The sequence below is a fragment of the Brienomyrus brachyistius genome, chromosome 5 (genome assembly GCF_023856365.1).
Source record: "Brienomyrus brachyistius isolate T26 chromosome 5, BBRACH_0.4, whole genome shotgun sequence".
Taxonomy (NCBI): domain Eukaryota; kingdom Metazoa; phylum Chordata; class Actinopteri; order Osteoglossiformes; family Mormyridae; genus Brienomyrus; species Brienomyrus brachyistius.
Genome location: NC_064537.1, coordinates 29,440,213 through 29,460,685, shown reverse-complemented (window position 1 = coordinate 29,460,685; position 20,473 = coordinate 29,440,213). Strand labels below are relative to the sequence as shown.

General features: G+C 36.6%; 1 protein-coding gene across 21 annotated transcripts in view; it reads left to right on the top strand.

The window, feature by feature from the left end:
• Positions 1–20,473, top strand: part of LOC125741731 (RNA binding protein fox-1 homolog 1-like) — a 440,599-nt gene that overhangs the window by 399,565 nt on the left and 20,561 nt on the right. For 19 of the 21 annotated variants that reach the window (XR_007397837.1, XM_049012998.1, XM_049012997.1 and 16 more), the window contains 5 exons: positions 329–389; positions 3,804–3,857; positions 14,123–14,255; positions 14,655–14,694; positions 17,478–17,542. Coding sequence is in view for 18 of the 21 variants with exons in the window: in XM_049012998.1 (XP_048868955.1) it covers positions 329–389; positions 3,804–3,857; positions 14,123–14,255; positions 14,655–14,694; positions 17,478–17,542 (353 nt within the window). In the remaining 3 variants the exon portion in view is untranslated. Of the gene's footprint in view, positions 1–328; positions 390–3,803; positions 3,858–14,122; positions 14,256–14,654; positions 14,695–17,477; positions 17,543–18,165; positions 18,216–20,473 lie in introns of all 21 variants that reach the window. The other 2 variants (XR_007397838.1, XR_007397839.1) reach the window with 1 other exon arrangement.

Below are 20,473 nucleotides of genomic sequence, written 5' to 3'. Positions count from 1 at the left end.
AAAGTGTTATGTGTTTATGCACATGTTGTGCACATAATAATATGTTTGGCATGTTCTCATTATTATTATTATTGTTTATTGTTATTATTTAGTAGCATCATTGCATGTATACACATATATGTAAATATAATTGATTTGTTTGATATGGTAACCTGATGAATGAATGGTAAAATGGCTGAATATTAATTACAATTTTTACAGTAACTGTACTGCCATTTAAAAAAAAAATGAAACATAGTTGCTGTATGATTTGTTATTCAGTAATCGATGGATTAAAGGTGTTAAGCCACCTTTAGAATGTTCACTAATGTATCTTCTTTATGCTTAGGTTAATAATGCAACAGCACGGGTTATGACTAATAAAAAGACAGTCAATCCTTATGCAAACGGTAAGTTATAGATGTTTGTCCAGTCAGATATGTGAACTTTGAGTGACTTTATTCTCGTGATGACTTTTCAAAGGGTTCTACAGTAAATGATTTGTAACACAAGTATTGCCTATTTCAAACTTGGCAACACTTTTTATGAACGTCGCTCTGCTTAATGCATTGCAAAATATTAATAAGGCTACTTTCAAATGACAGTTGGATTAGGAGCTTTAAGTTTTTTAACAAATGTTGGCCTTCGTGTCTGAAAGAAAGTATTCGCACAAGCAGTTAAAATTTTATTTTGAAAACTAATGTCCATATGCCACCTGTTCCGAAAGCGTGATAAGTGCTCCAGATGGAATGATTCCGAAATATATAATGTACGGTCCGATATACCCTGTGGAGGCTGCAGTTCATGATCCTTAAATTCAACCATGGTTGGGAAAATTTTGGGATGCTAATGGAACGGTGTGGTTGTGGAAGCAAACCACAAAAAGGTGGCACACAAAGAAAATACGCTCTGTAGTCATGTTACTGTAGAAAATTTATGAACCCTAAACTACGAAGCCTGAGACTACCTGTTAACCTTACCTGTTCCGGCTTCTAAACTTATGAAACGTTCCTGTAATGGGCACCATCTATTGTTGACCTTATCTGTAAAATTGTGATTAAAACCCATAATTATTACAAAAACAGATAGGATGGAGAATGGCAACATAATTTATAAATAAATGCTACTAATAATATCCTCTGGTTTGCTCCAAGTTTGCACTGCAGTGTCTGTATTGCAAATTAGGTTACAATTTATTGCATTTTTTAGTGTTCAATCTGTAATGTTGTATAATAATGGGTCATTTAGTGCCAACATAAGTTTAAATTGTACTGCAGATAATTTTTGTGCATTTCATGCTTTTCCTGAATTACATTTTGTAATTCGTAAGGCTAAAAAGGGAATAACTTCCCAACAAAAAGATTCTTTTTTTCTCGTCGATATTTTTGTTACTTCTTTTTTAAGAAAATTTGATAATTATTAGGCATCTTCCCTTTCACGTAATTACATTCTAAGGTGAAAATATGAAAACAGATTAAATGAATTCCACTTTCACATGCATTTCTTTGAATTTTACTGAGCAACAAAAAAGAAGCTGGGCAATGCTTAGCCATGGTACACAAATGTTTCTCCTTAGCCCTCATGAATAAACAGCAGTGTGGGTTTTAAAGCCTCATTTCTCCCATCACTATCATAAAACCAGAATCCCTGGTTATATAGGTGTTGTCATGGCAGCAGAAAAGGATTTGTAATTATTGCCTCATTAAGTTTTGTTAACTGGAGAACCAAGGTAAGGTCCTATAAAAGCTGACAATCATGTAATTTTCTCCTTTGTTGTCTACACTTAATTCGTGATTACTCACCTTGATTCATTTCTAAAATTATTACAGCTGTAGCTCTTGAAATACCCTAAATCTTCAGACTCAGAGCTCTTGCAGTATTTGTAAAATATTGAAAAATCTTTTGGCAGCGAAAAACAAAATACCTGGCATTTTACGCATATGTTATCAACAGTCACAGTCTGCCATCTCCATCTTCTTTCTTCTTATGGCTTAAGCTTGGCGGTAGCATTAGTATATTTGAAAACCTTAGAGTGTAATTTGGTTTGCATACATCATTATAATAGATTGACATTATAAGTATTACAATTGAACCACCTTCTAAATACTCACTGCTAAAGAGTGTTCTTCTTTACTAAATAAAATGTACACTAGACTATAGGCAGTCTTCAGGTTAAGAACATCTGACTTACGGACAACTATGAACGGACTGCTTGTTATATTAGATACTTGAGTTAAATGCAATGAGGCTTAATAAAAATTAAAATAATTAATAAAAAGCTATGCACTATTTTGTGATACTCATGAAAACATGATTTTGTTGGTTCAAGGTGCAGTACAGTACTGTATGTAGTTCTTCATCTTCTTCATTTTATTATTATTATTATTATTGTTCTTCTTGTTATTGCGTACTGTATAATTATTTTTCCGACTTACCTACATATTTAACTTAAAGACAGATTTAGGAAACAGATCTCATTTGTAACCTGGTGTCTGCCTATATATCCTGACCATTATTCTTAATTTACAACTTACCTAAAGTTTCTATACGCCGTAGAAGTTACTTCTGAAAACTGAATACAAGGCGATACTTTAAAATAAATGGCATTTGAACATAATCTTCAATAGATAAAGAGTGTGGCTCCATGGGTCAGGACACTGTGCCTGTGATTGAAGGGTCACCGCTTCAGGGCCCCTTTGCAGAGTGGATTCACTGCTTGGCCCTTGAACAAGGCCCCTAACCCCGATAGCCCCAGGGACCATGCTTTATTTAAAAAAATAAAATAAAAAAAGTATGTCAATTTTCATAATACTGTCTGATAAAGAAATACATGTATGTATAAATGTACATGCTCATGTTGTAGGAAAACATTCCACAATAATTAAAGCTTTTCTCAGCTGCATTCATTTGAAGGACAGCTGGAAGTATCTTCCTGTTGGTTTAAGTGTATAAGCAGTTTAACATGCTTCAGATTTCCACTCACTGCAACTGTCAACTCTATAATGTGTAATGTGACCCTACAATTTATTTATTTATGCATTTATTCTTCTTGTTGATATGTTAGACAAGGAGATAAAAGCATCTTCTTGTAAAGGCATGGACATCTCAGATATGGGGCTTATTATCGCAGAGCAGCATAGCTGTATATGGACACTGAATCGAAATTAGGGGAAGCTATTTGTTGCACAGCAAGTTGCATGTGTGCTATATTTTACAAGCATTGATGGATTAACACAGGGTGGACAGAGAGGTAAATAATCTAACTTGTACATGATCAAAAGCCCCTCAGAGAGGTGGGTCATTTTCACTTGCCCCCGATCTGTGGTCTTGCTCTTGGGTTCCTCAGACAGCGGTGTGGTGGCCCCCCCGTTACACATGATTAACCCACACAGTTATACGCTAACGCACACCTCACAGGCCAGACAGAGTAAAGTTTAATTGCTGTTATTTCCATGATAAATGGGGGTTTGGGATTCAGCAGCCTGGAGAAAGGTAGGCGGATGTGGCCATCGGAAAAGAAGCAGGAGTGGGACTGTAGATGAAAAATGAGACAAACTTTCAGCCATGAGCATCGACCGTCATCGCCTTGGATTTTTCCTGGACAAATTGAGAAGCCATTAGTAGAAATTAAAGTATAAGAAGAATTTGTTTGATTCACTGGCTTCACTAACCACCCCCACTCAACCCCCATCACTATACAGTGTGTATTACACTGACAGACGTGATATCTGACTTCCTGCAAGCTGTTTGTTAGAGCTGATGCTAGAGCTAAGTTTCAGTTATGTTATTAAATTATGTAATATGCAATTTCTGTTTGTCTTTAGGCTGGAAGTTGAATCCAGTGGTGGGTGCAGTCTACAGCCCAGAATTCTATGCAGGTACGTAAAAAATCTATCAGTAATAGCCAAGCATCCTGATTCTGTGGTCTTTCTTCCTCAAATGCACCCCTTTCTGAAGCACAATCCTCTTAGATGATGTCGGCGTTGTAGTTTTAATCCAACCTATTTGGAGACTAGTCAAGTTTTATATGTGAGATAACGATTCAAATGTGTGGCGCTATAGATCAGTAAAGCAACTATATGTCACCTATATTTTTATTTGATGACTTATGAAAAATGAAATAAAATAACATTATAAATCAAATAGCAAACATGAAATATCAGTTACTGGTAAAGTATGTCAGATTTGGTTCTGATGGATTTGTGCTATAGCTGTTATAATTGTGCTGAATTTGCAGTTTTGAAGCTGATAAAACTGAGAAATATTTATATATATATATATATATATGTGGGTGTGTCATTTATATTTTAACTTTAAGTATTACATTTTTATGGAGAATTAAGAAACACATTGTATCTCACTTCAGACATGTGATGGAAAAACTACTTAAATGGCTTTAAAATGAATATTATTTGATCAACAATGTTACCATTATTCATCACAGATATATAGCCAGGGATTTTCTTTACTACCAAATCATGACATGACATTGCTCCCTTTTTACATTTTTGGGACATATGCTTAAGACAGTGTGGTTTAATACTTGAAACCAGAGATTTTTCTATGAAAAGTTGAAAAATTCAATGCACTGAAGAGTAAAATAAGCCTCACACTTCCTCTCTTTTCTTTGTGATCTCTTTTAATACCCACATCCACCCAGCTGACCCCATAAAACCCTAACAGTCAATTATTATAATTAGGACCAGCTGGGTTTCATTAACAGGGTTACCTGTATGAACAGGGTGGAGATAAATCACCACGGTAACATATAAGATCACTGAAGACCGGCTTGTACCATTGTGTGCCCCCCCTGCTGGTTCATACAAATTATCTGAAGATGATCTAAGCGAGAAGTGCCGATTTAAAAAATCATAAATCTTAATAAAGACAGCAGCCGGATTTTAGAAAGCTGTCAGAATCGTCTGATTAATGGGAATTTCACCAGTTTTTGATTGCCAATGAAGATACTCGTAGTTCTGCTGGAGTACATTCGTACATCATGTCTGCCATCTCAGATTTATGATGAAATAGTCGGTGAGAACAGGGTATAACCCCAGAAAGCTTTACGAAACTCAGATGATGCACCACTTGAATTTGCATAACTCACTTTCTCCCACTGTGGAATTTTTCAGAGCTTAGGAGAGTTAATGGAAATTAGAGTTCAACAAAAGTACTCTGAAGGAAAAAAAATTAAATCAATCAAAAAGGAATGCGATACCCCCTAGTTGAAATATGGCTGGTCAAAACCAGGGAAATATTATTTAAATCAATTTTCAGCGAGCGCCACCTGATCTACATGGTACTGAACCTGAAAACTGAGTTTATTTAAGTGTTTTACATGTGATAGATACTCCCACCTTTGTCGTGTGATTAAACTCTGGAACTCTGTAGTAATTATTTCTATAGATATTAGTAATATGTTGGGCAGCTAAAGAACAACAGTACAGTGTTAGCACTGGTAATGTCACCTACAATGACCAAAAAATTTATGTATATGTCAAAAAATTATAATTTGGAGTTTGCTTGGATCCTTTTCTCAGTAAACTTTTATAGAAGAGTGAGCGCTTTGTATTATTCTAACGTTAATTACTTAACTTAAATTTATGAAATAGTATTATGCTTATGACTTTCATTGTGGTTGTTTGTATTGATAATTTTTATTTTACCCAATGGCACTACAGCGTAATAAATTAATTATGTCACTGAAAACCTTTCGTAGTTCAAATGATCTATTTTTAATTCTTGTGACTACATGATTTTTTTCTCTAAACGGTCTGTTTAGATTAACAAAATATTATTTAATGCAGGAATATACTTCTGTCTGTTTAGAAAACATTAGTTTAGTATTTAGCTTAAACAGTCAGCGGTGGAATATAAAAGGTATTAACAATCAGAGATAAGCTGTGACAAACATAAGTTAAAGATCTTTCAGTAAGAGAAACTGCTATTGAAATGACAAAAATATATAGTTTATATGCTTATTAATTACCCCACATATTTTTATGCATTGCATACTCCTCTGATAAAACTTCCATCAACTTCTTTAATTAAAGTAATAGCTAAAATATGGTTCCAGATCAGCAGTTATTAATCCCGGCACTTTGAGTGTCATTAATTAACTATGGAAAAAAGCAAACACTTAAAAGTAATGGCAGTGCTTTTCTGAAATGGTAAGTCAATGCATTCAATACGAATACAGAAAAACACCCACACACTAAAGTTATTACATTTGTGCAGTAGCCAATATTTAGTACCGCTTAATGTTTGTCTGTGCTTTAATTTCACAACATAAATCAACTCACTTAAATGTATGATATTAGTAATAACAAATACAGTGGCACCCCAGTTAACTATAGGTTTGCTATTTTTAGTCATATTGCAATACTAATAGGGATACGTCATGTAAAATATGAGCAGTGCGTGAGTAGTTTTTTTAAAGTTTGACTAATGAAAATGTAAATCGGGATACTCCTACAAAAAGGAGATGAATATATAAATAAGCACAAAAATAGCTTTGTTATTCATCATGGGCGATTGCTGGTGCAGCTATTGTAGTATTGCTAATAGTGTACAAATAATCATATTTTGTAAAACCATATGTTATGATATATCTAGATGGCTTATTTCAATAATACTTTCATCATAAACCAGGCATATTAAGAGTTAAATTACAAAAGTGCACATTCATAAATCAACTTAGTTAAAACAAAGTAAAACTGTCTGTGTCGTTCAGATAAAATAAAGCATGGTTTATTTTAACTGTGCAAAGCATAAATGAAGTGTAATACTATCAGCTTTTCCCATCACACTGCAATTTGTAAAGTGTACGAGGAACATTATTTTGCGCATTTTGCACCCTTCAGATGGCGCAACCTGGCACAATTTGTTGCAAAATGCAACAGGCATGCGTCTTGCTGGACATTACAGCAGCAACATGACCGTGAAAATAGTTTCTATTGCTGAAGGCAAGGTCGGTCCTGAGAATGACATCTTTATAGTTGTATTTCCATGGCGTATTATTATTTTTAAAAGTAGCTGGTCCAGCAAGGCATTTCTTTAATTTATATATACAGCCACAGAAAAAATTAAGAGACCACAGCACAATTTTTTTGTTTCACTCATTTCTCAAGTTATGGGTGAGCATCTATGAATATTACATATCGTTGTGAAATCTGCAGCCTGGTTCTTCCCTGCTTCTCATTAATGAAGGGCTTCTTCCTTGCTTTATGGGTCTTCAGTCCTGCTTCTAGGAGCCTTATACCAACTGTCCTAGCAGTGCACTGCACATCTGCACTTAATGTTTCCCATTCCTTTTCAAGGTCAGTTGATGTCATCCTCCAATTCATGAGAAACTGTCTGAAAAGTTAACGGTCATCTCTGGCATTGGAGAGTCACTTCCACCATTTACCTGTCTGGTTTCTGGTCATTCCCAGTTTCTCCTTATTCTTGTGTACTGCTGTCTTAGAAATTTTGAACCTGAAAGCAACCCTCTGCCAGCAGAACCATGATTAAACCAGGATTTAAAAATGCAGATTAAAAAAAAAAAAATAGAGAGTGGTCTCTTAATTTTTTCCATGGCTGTATATAAATATGTAATAAATATATAGAAAGATTTTTTTAGGCTAACCGTCAACAGTTATGTTGCTAGTAAAAAAAAAAAGAGCTGCAAATATTGCCACATTTATTCAGAATATTTTGGAAAATATGAATGCTTTAAAATTGTAGTGATATGAAGTGGTTACTGCTGTGCCAAGTTTATATTTATTTAATGGAAAATTCCCTAGTCAGCATTTTCATTTTAAATGCAATAATCCTGAAGTAAAATCATGGCTTAGTGTGCAGCATTGCATTGTCCTGCCACATGGCCTCTGTTTCCTGGAATGAGCTTTAGGATCGTTGTGACCCGGAATTGGATAAGTGGCTGTGGAAGATGGACTGCTATAGAAATTTCCGGTGGCATTGTGGCCTCCTCCTTCAGGGCTCTGGATTTGGTACCTGCTTTGGACAGGCCAAGCAGCCAAAAAACAAGATTTCCAACAGTTTTTGGGCAGGCAGTCCTGTCACTTGCAATGGTCAAACTAAGAAAAGGGCATACCTTAGACGAATATAGAGTTTGAGTGTTACATGTCTTGGTTGATTTACTGCAGAAGAAAGCAACGATACTGAGTCATGGATGCTACACAAAGCTGTTATTGACGGTGACATTGTGGTTCTCTGTGATAGCTGATGACATTTTACGGCCTGATGGTTAGTTTTCGATGGGCAGCGGTGCAGCCGAGCATGAGGATTATGTTTGCCATGGACAGGTCGAGGTGCGGATGATGATCAGCCATCCAGGCAGAACTATCACTAAACAGGAACCGATGTAAGAGGGGTCTTGTGGGGAAGGTACATGGATTTGACAAGGTGATAACTGAGCTCAATCATCTGTTCCGTTAAGAAAACAAGTGATGACCCAGCAGGAAAATTCTTATAGAAACTCCAGATAGAGCAGCAAGAGAGCCTTGCCTGCTTACCTTGTGAGACACAAAAACATGGAGAAATTACCCTATAGGGTACAGTCTGTTTATTGTAAGCATCAGATTGGAATTTATTCATAAAGAAAGTACAGAGTGTGATGTGACAGTAGATTTGAAAAACCTGATATTGGGCCTGACTTCTGGATTTACATTCTCTGGCTTGGTTCTGTCAGCACAGAGTGTATTTCGGAGCAATAGTGGAACATCATGCTGGACCTGAAGTTAAAGCACATAGTCAGTGAAGGCTGGATAACAGTACTGATGGTAAAAAAAAAACGGTGAATAAAGAGGCTGGGAGAGATTTGAGATTTCTGCAGAGGAGGACCAAGGGTAGATGACATGGGTGAAAGCAAAGCAGGGTCTGCAAAGTGACACTGTTTTAAGTGGTGGTCATATGCATATGTGTTAGGGACATGGGGACGTCACATGACTGCAGCAAAGGGAGGAAGAATGCTTTGTGAAATGTCCAGTTTGATGTGGAAGTCACCCAGGAGTATCACTGGCATGCAGGGACCTAGGAATGTACTCCGAATTTAGCAAAGGGAACTGATGGGTTATAAAGAGCAGTAACAGAGGGACCAGTGGATGGATAAACTGCTGCAATACTGGCACACAAAAGCTGTATATCCATGATGGTGATATTGCCCAGAATATATATTGGTGCTGGATGGCATGACCCAAAATCTGTATCACGGTATTTTGGCAGTGTTGTGGTATATCATGGTATTAATTTATTTATCTTTCAAGTTCACCCTTACTGCAGCAGCAATAAAATACACTTTTAGATGTTTTTAAAAAGGTGTTTTATTAATTATTATAAAAAAATGTTTACATTTAGCTTCATAATATACCCAACATGTTTTAGATTATTAGATTATTAATGTATATTCAACACAATATTGACATATTTTATTGATTATACCTGTGTACTTGACAAGAATTATTTCGCTGACACGGTGTATTGATTATAACCGACATGCTTTATTGATTATAAAACCAGTATACCAGATGAACTGCCCAGAACACACACAGGTTTGTAATTATATCTTTGTGGGGACTTTCCATTCATTTCAATGAGGAAAACTCTAATGTCAACATTAAGTTCAGCTCTAACCTTAACCATAAGTAGCCAAACAAAGTACAGACACTCCTCTACTTACGAATGAGATACGTTCCAAATGGCCGTTCGTAATTTGAAATGTTCGTAAGTCGTTATTCAATATCATTTTAATGGTATACGCAAATACAAAGAACTAGAATGCTGGGAGTACACACGCTACGTTGCTGCATGGTGGGAGTAGCGGCCAGAAGTCATACTAGGTGGAATTGGCGTGCAGAAAAAAAAATTGATGTTGTGGACAGGAAATGGGAAACAATTTGAACTTATAGTCCTCTTCGTTCGAATGTCTGAAAGTTCGTAAGTTGAAAGTTCATAAGTAAAGGAGCATCTGTATAAGACTTTTGGCATTTTTAGTTTTTTGATTGCATTCACAGATCTTTATGGGGAACTGGAAAATGGTCCCCACAGCGTCAAAAAAACTAGTCTTTAATACATTGTGGGGGACATATGGTCCCCACACAGAGTTATGTGTTGCTTAAGTAGATGGCGTGGCCTACTATACAACTAGGCCATATGGTATAGTCTAAAAAAAAATATGCATTATAGTAAATACATAAATCAGTAACATCATTTATCAAAAATTATGTACTGTACATAATTTTATGCGCTATACTTGTATACAACTGGCAGAACAGTAGATTTGTTTACACCAGCACCACCACAAACATGTGAATAATGCATTGTGCTATGACATTACATAATGGAACCCCCATCGTATATGCGGCCCGTCGTTGGCCTAAATGTCGTTATGCAGCGCGCTGGTATTGAGCATCTGCTCTTTTGTCCTTCAGCAGAAACTATTGGCCTTCTCACTGTATTTTCTTTCAAAGGAAGGTATTCTGCTAAAACATGGTTTTATAAAATGTTTGTGATGGAACTGTGAGGATATGTTATAGGTGGGCTGGGTTTAACGCCAGACAGTGGCAGCTTGGTTTTGTCAATACAGAGGTAGTGCCAGTGTAAGTGCCTCCCACGGACCTGCGAGCAGCCTACAGTGAAAAATGCACAGCTTGTCCAGCTGGCACTGGCTCTCGTGCATGATGCCATGTGAATCGTAATGTGATAATAAAGAAATTGACTTGGCAGGGAGTGTATTGCAGAAGCGCACATCTTAACTTTGTAACATCCAAACGTGATTGTAGGACAATGCAGACACTAATACAGAATTTGAAAACCTGTGCAAACATCTAAACCTAATAGAAAACTTGAATTTTCTTCATTTAAACATTGATATGAATCTGCACAAGCCCGATAACCAAGCATACTAATATTTACATATGTTGATTAGTAAATGTATTGTATATGGCAACTGATTATGTGAGTCATACTATATATGGTTTAATGAAATACGCAAATGACAGTTACAAAGAAAACTGCTAAGGTTCATTGGTAACAAAAACTTTTTATTTTAACTGTTTCAAAGCATCATGGCAGCATAGGACAAAAGGGTTGACCAACGAGGAGCACTTAACAGGACAGTTAGCCTCAAAAATGACCACAGAACTGAATCAGCATCTCTCTAAGCCCCTTTTAAAAAAGCATCGCAAAACTGGTGTTTAAGGCAGGAATTCCATTTAGAAGCTGCATGTATCCAAGGCCAACTCGTGACAATGCATAACATGGTGTAAGGAGCATGAAACCAGGACCCCAGAGCAATTGAAAAAGTAATATGCTCTGGTGAGTCATCTTTCACCATTTTTCCTGTACAGCTTTCATTTCGAACAAGCCAAATGATACCTTCAGCCCCCAATGTCTGTTTGTATGGGCAGCCATCTTGGGGGGAGTCATTAGATCCAGTGATTGCTCTGCATTGTATGACAGCCCAGTAATATGCCAGTGTGCAGGACCAGATTCACCTTCTGGTGCAAACACTGTTCCCTTATGATGTTGCCATATTCCATGATGACATAGGCCTCAATTCATTGCTAAAAGTCTTTTCTTAATCAGCAGGGTGAACTCAGATCCATTCTGTGGCCTCCCCAATCACCACATCTAAACATCATTGAACCTCTATGTGAGATTCTAAAGCACACAAATGATATAGATTTCTTACTTTTTCATCCTCCTTCTGCTGTATCACTCTACACATGGTTTGGGACTGAAAAAAGCTGTTCTGAAGCTGTTCTCATGGCAAAGCCCAGCTTCTTATTTGGTCTTCAATATATAATTAATATATATTTTTTCCATTATTTTGTACATTTTTTGTCTCGTACATGATTTTAATATTAATGGTAGTAATAATAATAATTGTTGTTGTTCATTCAGACCCTGACCCAGTTAAAAGGTGGATTAAGATTATTTTTATTTACATAATTTATTGCATTATTCTGATACTGGTATTGTTACATCCTAAATCTGAAATTTTTATGAAGTGGAACACGTAATACATTTAACACAATTTAAGCCTCAAAGCAATTATCTTATTTACCTTAAAGCGGAAGTGCAAAAGGATTCAATTACCACAAATTATGTTTAGCAGGGGACTACCTCACATAAAAAAGTTAATTAATCAGGGCTATGTCAATTTCCCTAAGCCATGCCGTTTTGCAGAGAGGTAATTAATCACAAATTTCCCAACACACAGCATGCAAATAGAACTCCAGGAATCATTTATTGGCGCTCATTTTTCAGATAGGTAGATGAGAGCTGTAGTGGTGAAACTGTGCAAGTGTATAGATTGTCAGTATATTAGTGTGAGTTTATGCATTTTTAATAAAATTAAACATAAACTAACAGCACTACAAGAACAACAACAACAAAACAAAGAACATCAATAATAATAATAACATTAATAATAATGATAATTTCTTTATGATGATTATTATTATTATTATTATTATTGTTATTTATGAGCTATGAAATTACAAAGAGGAGAACACTAGAGCCTACAACTCTTTCTGGACTTAACATAAAATATATACCATAGCAATACAATAAACAATTGTCCCTACTGGCCAATTAACAGACCACATCCTCTTCTTATGGTAACAGTCCACAGAGTGTTCCTGACCAGGGAGGTATTCCACAAAGCAGAATTTCCCAGTTAGCTGGATAACTTAAGCCAAATGTAAAAGCTTTCGAACAGGAGGAGAAATAAGTTACATTCCTATTGGACAATCCTTACATTTGGTTTAAGTTTTTTGGCTAATGAGAAGTCCTGCTTTGTAGAATCTCTCTAGCTCAGCAAGCATCTCTTGCCAGTTCCCTGGCCAAATGAACCTCTGAATTCTCACTTCACACATACTTTTATTTCTTGATTGTCTGTTATCAAGCAACAATTAACCAAATGACTGATTCAACAATTTAATCAAAATGTAGTCCACATATTTTCACTATCTAACTGTAAAATCATCCAGAGATGATTATGAAAACTATCCCATGACCCTGACCAGGAGGTCAGAAGATGCATGGTTGTATGGATGGATGGATGATGCCACTTAGATCATCTGAGTAACAAGAATTTTGATTTAGTATTAAAACAGTAATGAAATCTATAATTTATTTTAATTCATGTTAATTGTGAAAACGGTTTGCAATGTAGCCAGCTGGCCTTGGGCCCCTTCAGATTTCTATAGTTATTATTATTTTTCCCACGTATAACTGCATAAAAATGCATTATATTGAATTCAATTGAATGCAATAATGGCTGCAATGTAAAAATCAGTCTGAGTTCGGTGCTCAGGTCAAGACTATCATAACTGAAATGTGTTATGTTGTTAAAATGTACAGATTTGAAAAACTAGCTTTTCATATTTTTCACTGCTATGATTTTTGGTTAATACTCTCTAGAATATTAACATACTCTGCACAAGTTGTTAAAGTGAACACACCTTTTTTCTGACGTTAAAATTCTGCTTATTCTGAGTTATTTGGTAAAGACTTATACCACAAGGTTAACCCTGATGACCTGGCCAAATTACAGTTCAGCCCCCATGACAAAATGGAGGTCATATAATCATTCTCCAATATAATATCCAGAAAGATAATGTCCTAGCTCGTCAACCAAATAGGCTGATGTGTGGTGAGCTTTGACACAGAGAATGATCGCTGTGCATCATTCCGGTGAGTTCTGTGTTTCATCTTTGTGAGGAAATTAAGGAGTTTCCTCCACAAAAGACACACATGTACGTACATGCATATACAGGTCAGGGTCAGACAGTGTCCAGAGCATCTGTGGCATTTGGGGTCAAAGGTCCAATGGTTACTCTGGCCAAGGGATTTAAACCCATGACCTGCAAACAGGCAGAGATTCCTAGGCCATTGAGTGACCACCTCCAACTCTGGATGGAAAGAGTTAAGAGCTCAGCCAGTTATTTATGGTTTTTACTAACTGCTCGAGGTGCTTAATTAACAATGGTAGTTAATTAACACCCAGTGCTTTGATGGTGAAAATGCAGAGGGGTAATATAACACTATTCTTCTCCCTCCTGCAGCTAACAAAATATCTATATTCAGGGACATAGGTGCTTGGTCTTGCTCGTTGTCACCTGCATATCCTCTACAGTTCCAGGCTTTCCGTATCCAGCTGCAACGGCAACAGCTGCGTACAGAGGGGCCCATTTGAGAGGCCGAGGGCGGACCGTCTACAACGCCTTTCGGGCAGCTGCCCCCCCACCACCTATTCCTGCCTATGGAGGGTGAGCCCCCAGCCTTTGCATTTGTTTTATACCTCAGAACTATTGCCGAATCATAGTTTCATGACATTGCTATGTACTTCATCATTTGTATGTCTGCAAGTCAAGTTTACATCATTTTTGCCCTTGTGAACTGGGTCTTTAAATAAGCATGGCTCAGACTGTGCATGGAACATCTGAGAATTTTTATGAATTTTAAATTCAACTGGAATAAATCACATCCAGGATTAGTAAACCAGGTCAACCAAGTCACAGGTAAACAAATTGCAGTGCATTTTCCCAGTACTCAAAAGGTTTGCTACAGTATTGTTCAGCAACTCTGGAAAGATGGTTTTCATTGAGTTTCCTTGTAAACATGCACTAACTTTTTCATTATTATTATTATTTTGTGTATATTTTCAGTGTTGTGTACCAGGATGGGTTTTATGGTGCAGATATTTATGTAAGTATTCACTGATTAACATTTTATGTACTGTATCACTTTGCTTCCTTGATATATTAGATTAAACTCATAGTTGCAAGTTATGGTTCTATTATAAGAAACAATTGTTGCTGAAAGTGCACAGTGCCTAAGCATGTGAAATCACCTCTCCACTCCATGTTTGTGGAATTGGCTTTAGCCAGAGCTATGAGTGGAGTTCATATGCTCCTGCAATATTCCTTATGCCTGCTGGAATTAATGATTTTTCAAAATAGATGGATGACTCTTGAAAATGTAATCTTTCTCCCAGCCTAGTTACATAAATGCCAAGCAATTTTTAGAAGAATTTATTTACATGTGCATAAATCTACAAAAAATAAATCTATGAGCACATAAATTTACAAAATTTCCTTTCATACATCAAATATGTATTAGTCAGTAGGGGAGGCTAAGACTGTAAACAAAAAACTTTATCACTCACAAACCGCTGGAAATTCAGTATCATTCCATTGAAGTTAACATAACTAACAACTAGCAACTAACATAAAGCATAGCTTCATAATTAGATGCATCTAACTAGCTAAAAAATTAATATTGATCAAAATATTTTATGCTTTTAGCTAAAATCCCAGACGCTAAGGATCTGTGCCAGCAACTGGAAGATTATTGGTTCAAATCCCATAAATGCCCAAAGTAATCCTACTCTATTGGGCCCTTTAGCAAGGCCCTTAACCTGCAATTGCTTTGTCCTGGGTATGATGTTAATCGACATCCAGCCCTATAAAGAGGTCCTCCAACTTACAGGGGAAGGCTTGGGGGTTGGTGGCAGGATTCGCATTCCTCAGACTGGTCCATTCGGACTAGTGTGGTGCTGAGGTATCACCTGCCACATGGCTGCACTCAGGTTCCCATCCCAGAGGTGGTTTGTCATGTGGTGGGTGTGACAATGCGCTGTAATCAGTGCAGGCTCCTTACCTACCTCAAAATCAACCTTTAGCAGAGATCTTATAAGTGGGCAAGTAAGTTACTCTAAGAACAGAAGATATCGCTTTACGAATATAGATGACAGTGTTTAATGGGAACATTGTTTTTTTTTACTCTTCATGCATGTACTTGTCTGTTTGTGTGTGTGGTGAGGGATTATCGCCTATGAGAGACATGTCAGTTTTTCCATGTGATGCGTGATCACATTACTACCCTGTATGAAATGCAGTTAGACCCCCCTTTTTCTTTCAGTTTTATCTGACATTTCTTTTTCCAGTTATGCATTGTGATTAATATGGATATTCAGCACAACATGAAAAGCATGAAAATTACAGGGTTGTGAAAACCTGATCCACACCGTTTTCTCTTCTCAGTTATCATTAGAAGAGTGCAGTTTTGGCTGAGATTGATTGCTGCAAATTTATATGGACATTAAATATGCATTAGACAGTATTAGGAAACATATTTATTGCAAGCCATTCCATATGGACTGTTTGAGTATATTTTATACATTTTTGATGAGAGGAAATTAAGCTGTGGAAGTGTAAGAGAGAAGAATGTACATTTAAAACCTCAAAGGCACTAGGGAAATTGTTGAACTGACAAGCAATCTCATATTTGATACCTACATATTATAGTACACTTGACTGAACAAAAGATGAATTATTATCCAGATGATGTAACGAAGACATTATAATATATTATTATTTCTATGTATCAAATGGCACTGTGGCCTCATACCTGCGGGGTTGTGGGTCTAATGTCTGGCCCTGTTCTGTGTGTGTGCATTTAGTATGCACTTCTTCTCTTTCCCTGGGATACTCCAGTTTCTTAGCGCAATCCAAAAGCATGAGGTTAGGTGGATTGGTGGCTCTAAATCACCCTTAGTGTGTGTGAGTGTTAGCCTTGGAATGCACTGGCAACCCCTCTGGAGTGTTTTCCTGCCTCATGCCCTCTGCTTTCTGGGAGAGGCTCCAGGTTCACCGCAGCCCGGTTATGGAAGGTGAACGGGACATGCGTATTACATTGTATATGTTAATTATGTCATGGACGGAACCCAGGGTTCTTTTGGGCCAGATAACTAACTGGTCAGAGAGCCTATTAGTCGCTATTAGCTGTTGTTCTTCAGTTGCTCCAGTACATTCTTTGATTAGTAGTAATTTAGTAATGAGCAGATGAGTAGATGAAAGGTAGGTAGAAATGCCATCAAATACCACATATTACTTTTATATGTTTTGTTTTTAACAAAAGGGACACATGAGGGACACATACAAAAGGGTATTTTCTCCATGTATGATTTTTACCATGTGCATGTTTTTCACATTAAATTTGCTTTTTTTTATGTGTCTGCTGTAGGTTAAACTATCAGGCATAGTTTTACATAAGATCAGCTTATGCACCTCACATAAAGGGATAATTTGGTTCAAGTCTTTGAATATATTATTAGTCAGATGATTGAAGAATTTCCTACTGCATTGTCAATTATGAATCTCACCTTCCATAAAGAGGCACATCATGCAGTAAGAAATTTCCTGTAGAATAAGTTGTAGAATCCTGACTTCTTGGGGAGTTCAAAGCTATTTCTAAGGCTTTGCTACATCATATTCCCGGCGAGAGAGTGTGGCTCTGTGGGGTAGGACTCTGCAGGTGTGACCGAAGGGTCGCTGTTACACATCCCATGATCGGTGGAACGGTTTCAACACTGGACTCTTGAACAAGACCCTTAGCTCCAGAATCTGCTAAAAAAAATAAATACAATATAAGAGATGGACTGTCAATATCCGCACAAGGAAACATTTAATGTTTATTGTGTTTTCCAGGGTGGTTATGCTGCCTACAGATATGCCCAGCCTGCCACTGCCACAGCCGTGGCCTACGGCGATAGGTAAGACATTATCACGATGTGCCATTCACCTCCAGGATCAGCCTCAAGCCTTAAGTGATACCGCTAAACACATAACGTTAAACAGCTATTTACAGACGTCTCTTCTTTACCGGAGACTCATGTGGATCTTGGGTCAGTTCCCTCTTTCTATTTCCAATAAGCATCAAGCACAAAAGGCCAGGATTGTTTATTAAAATTCCATTTTCCAATTTCGACAGGGCCTATTGTGATGCATAGTGCAGTAATTGGCAAATAAGATCAATTGAGATGTCACTGTAAATGTAATTGGCAAATTAGCAGTGGTGGCTTAGCGCGCCAGCAGTAACTACCTAATTAAACAGGGCAGAATTGACAGTTTTATGAATAACCTAATTGTTCAGCAGAAGAAAAAGGCTGAAAGCATACTTAAAAAAAAAAAAACTATATGCATTATTTGCTGCTCTTATTGTCATACTTTTTGTTATTATCAATATATCTTTTTTATTAGCCAACACATTCACAATTCATGGTGCACATACATCAGCAGCAGAGGATAAAATAGGTTTTGCATAAGGGTAGCCTTTAAGTTGAACTTGTAATCATTTTTGTGTTGTTTAAATGGTGTCAATGTCATCACTTTGGAGGAGTGGTTCGAACACGCATATACACTTGTGTATGAGGGGCCAGCACTGCTGTAAGTCAAATAAGCCTTGCATGCAGGAGTTTGCAGCCAATGAAATCTTAGGGTTTGATACAATCTTGCATGAGGGTAAAGCTAGCCAATCTTGGGAGCTTTATAAACCACATTCTATATAACGCTGCAGCAGCACGCGTCCCGAGATGGAGCGTGCAGAGAAGCTGCAGTACTGCAGTATTATCAGCTTAAATTCTCTATTAATCCATATCCATCAGATCTTGTCATTGCTAAATATGGCTAAATATTAATGTTGAAAGGGGGCGATATGACAAAATAATAACGTGATGCTTCAGGCTGTCTGGCAATATAATACATTTATTGTTTGTTTTTCCCCTAATTTATGCCGTATGGATCTATTAGTGATTTTCTCCTGCTACCAATCGATAAAATCTATATATAGAAAAAGTCGCAGTTTGATATTTTCAGGTATTGATAGTGAATTTTAAATTGGAGCGTGAGTAAGCCTCCCTAACAGTATTTTACTCTTTGATGCAGCACTTTTACCTGTAAATGAAATCTTAAGGATAGTTTTGCTAGAAAAACCAAGGTTATCTGCCTTGGATAACGTTAATACAGCAAAGGCCCTTTGGGGCTCTGAACCTGCATCCTTTGAATTAGACGTTTATGTCGATAGCCACCAAGCTACCTGCTCACCAGTGTTCAGCATCCTTGGCACCCCTACCCAGCCCTAACCATAATTATATCTAGGTGACTAAGCAAAATGTAAGACTGCTCGAAATATTTTTTATTTTTTTCATTTCATTCACAGATTTTTATAAAAATGAATTTCCCCTTGTGAGTGAGTGAAAAAAATGTCCCCAAAAGGTCGAATAACTGGTTTTAGTCATATTGTGCTGAAATCCAGTCCACACAATGTAATATATACATGACCACACTTGCTCATGCACACACACCAATTAGGTGTCTATATCTTTGTAGGGACCGTCCATTGATTTCTATGGGGAAAACCCTAATCTCAACAATGACGACTTTAACCGATATATAGCCTTAAGTTTAACTATAAGTAACCAAACAAAATGTCAGATTTTTGGCATTTTCAGTTGTTTGATTACAGACATAGATTTTTATAAAATTAAGTTTCCCCTTGTGGAACCTGAAAAAATGTCCCCACAAGGTTGAAAATAACAGGTTTTTATCACATTAGGGGGATCAAATGTCCCCACAATGAACTATATACATCACCACACACATACACACACACACACACACACACACACACACACACACACATACAAGCACTGTGTAACTGAATGTAGTGTAGAGTTGTTATTCTTAACCATCTATAGATGGAAGCAAACTTCCCCAACTTGAATATGAATTGTGCCTTGAACAAAGAAATAAGGGAATAAGGGTTATAAAATTAGAATGTCCGAAAACAAAAAAAATATAGATAACTTAAATAAAAATATCTGCTTTCAAATTATTGTCATGTTGCCCAAACTATATATTTTGTATATTTCCAGTGATCATTGTTATATTTTTTATTTTGATACTTATAAAAAACATTAAAAATAAAAATTTTATCTTTTAAACTTTAAATGTGGTGTCCATAAATATTCAGTGTGTTATTTCTAACAGATTGTGGATTATGGTTCTACACATTTCTTGCGCTGTTCATACTGTAATGCGGACTAGACGACCAAAAAGCCTGAAGATTGGCTTGCATGCAAGATTTAAAATGTTCTCATGTTGCATGCAAGGGTAAATGTCCTGGTGGTTGTTTTAATCTTGCATGTTTAGCTGCTGTTATCATATATGTATTTATACATATGTGTGTGTGTGTGTGTGCGCGTGTGTGAGTATATATATATATATACTTACTTATATATATATATATATATATATATACTGTATATGCGACATTAGGAAGACAAAATGCCACGTTGCTTGGTTTTTAATTATTTTAAGTTTTATTGTTCCATGCTTGTAAGACTGTAATAGATCCTTGGATTTCATTGGCTGTAATCTTGCATGGTGTGTAATTATCTTGCATGCAAGTTTTTCAGGAATTTTGGGAGTGTTAGTAAACATTGTATATGACCCACCTAAGAGACATTGTGGATGTGTTCTGCATCTACCATCAGGAGGTCTTCAGTTCAAACAAGTGCTTGATTTAAGTACTTGTCCTCACCACAGTGGAACATTTATTTATTTATTTATTTGTTTGTTTGTTTGTTTTTTAGAATTTTACAGTTTAGTCTAAATCTACATGTGATCCTTGCAATAGTATATTA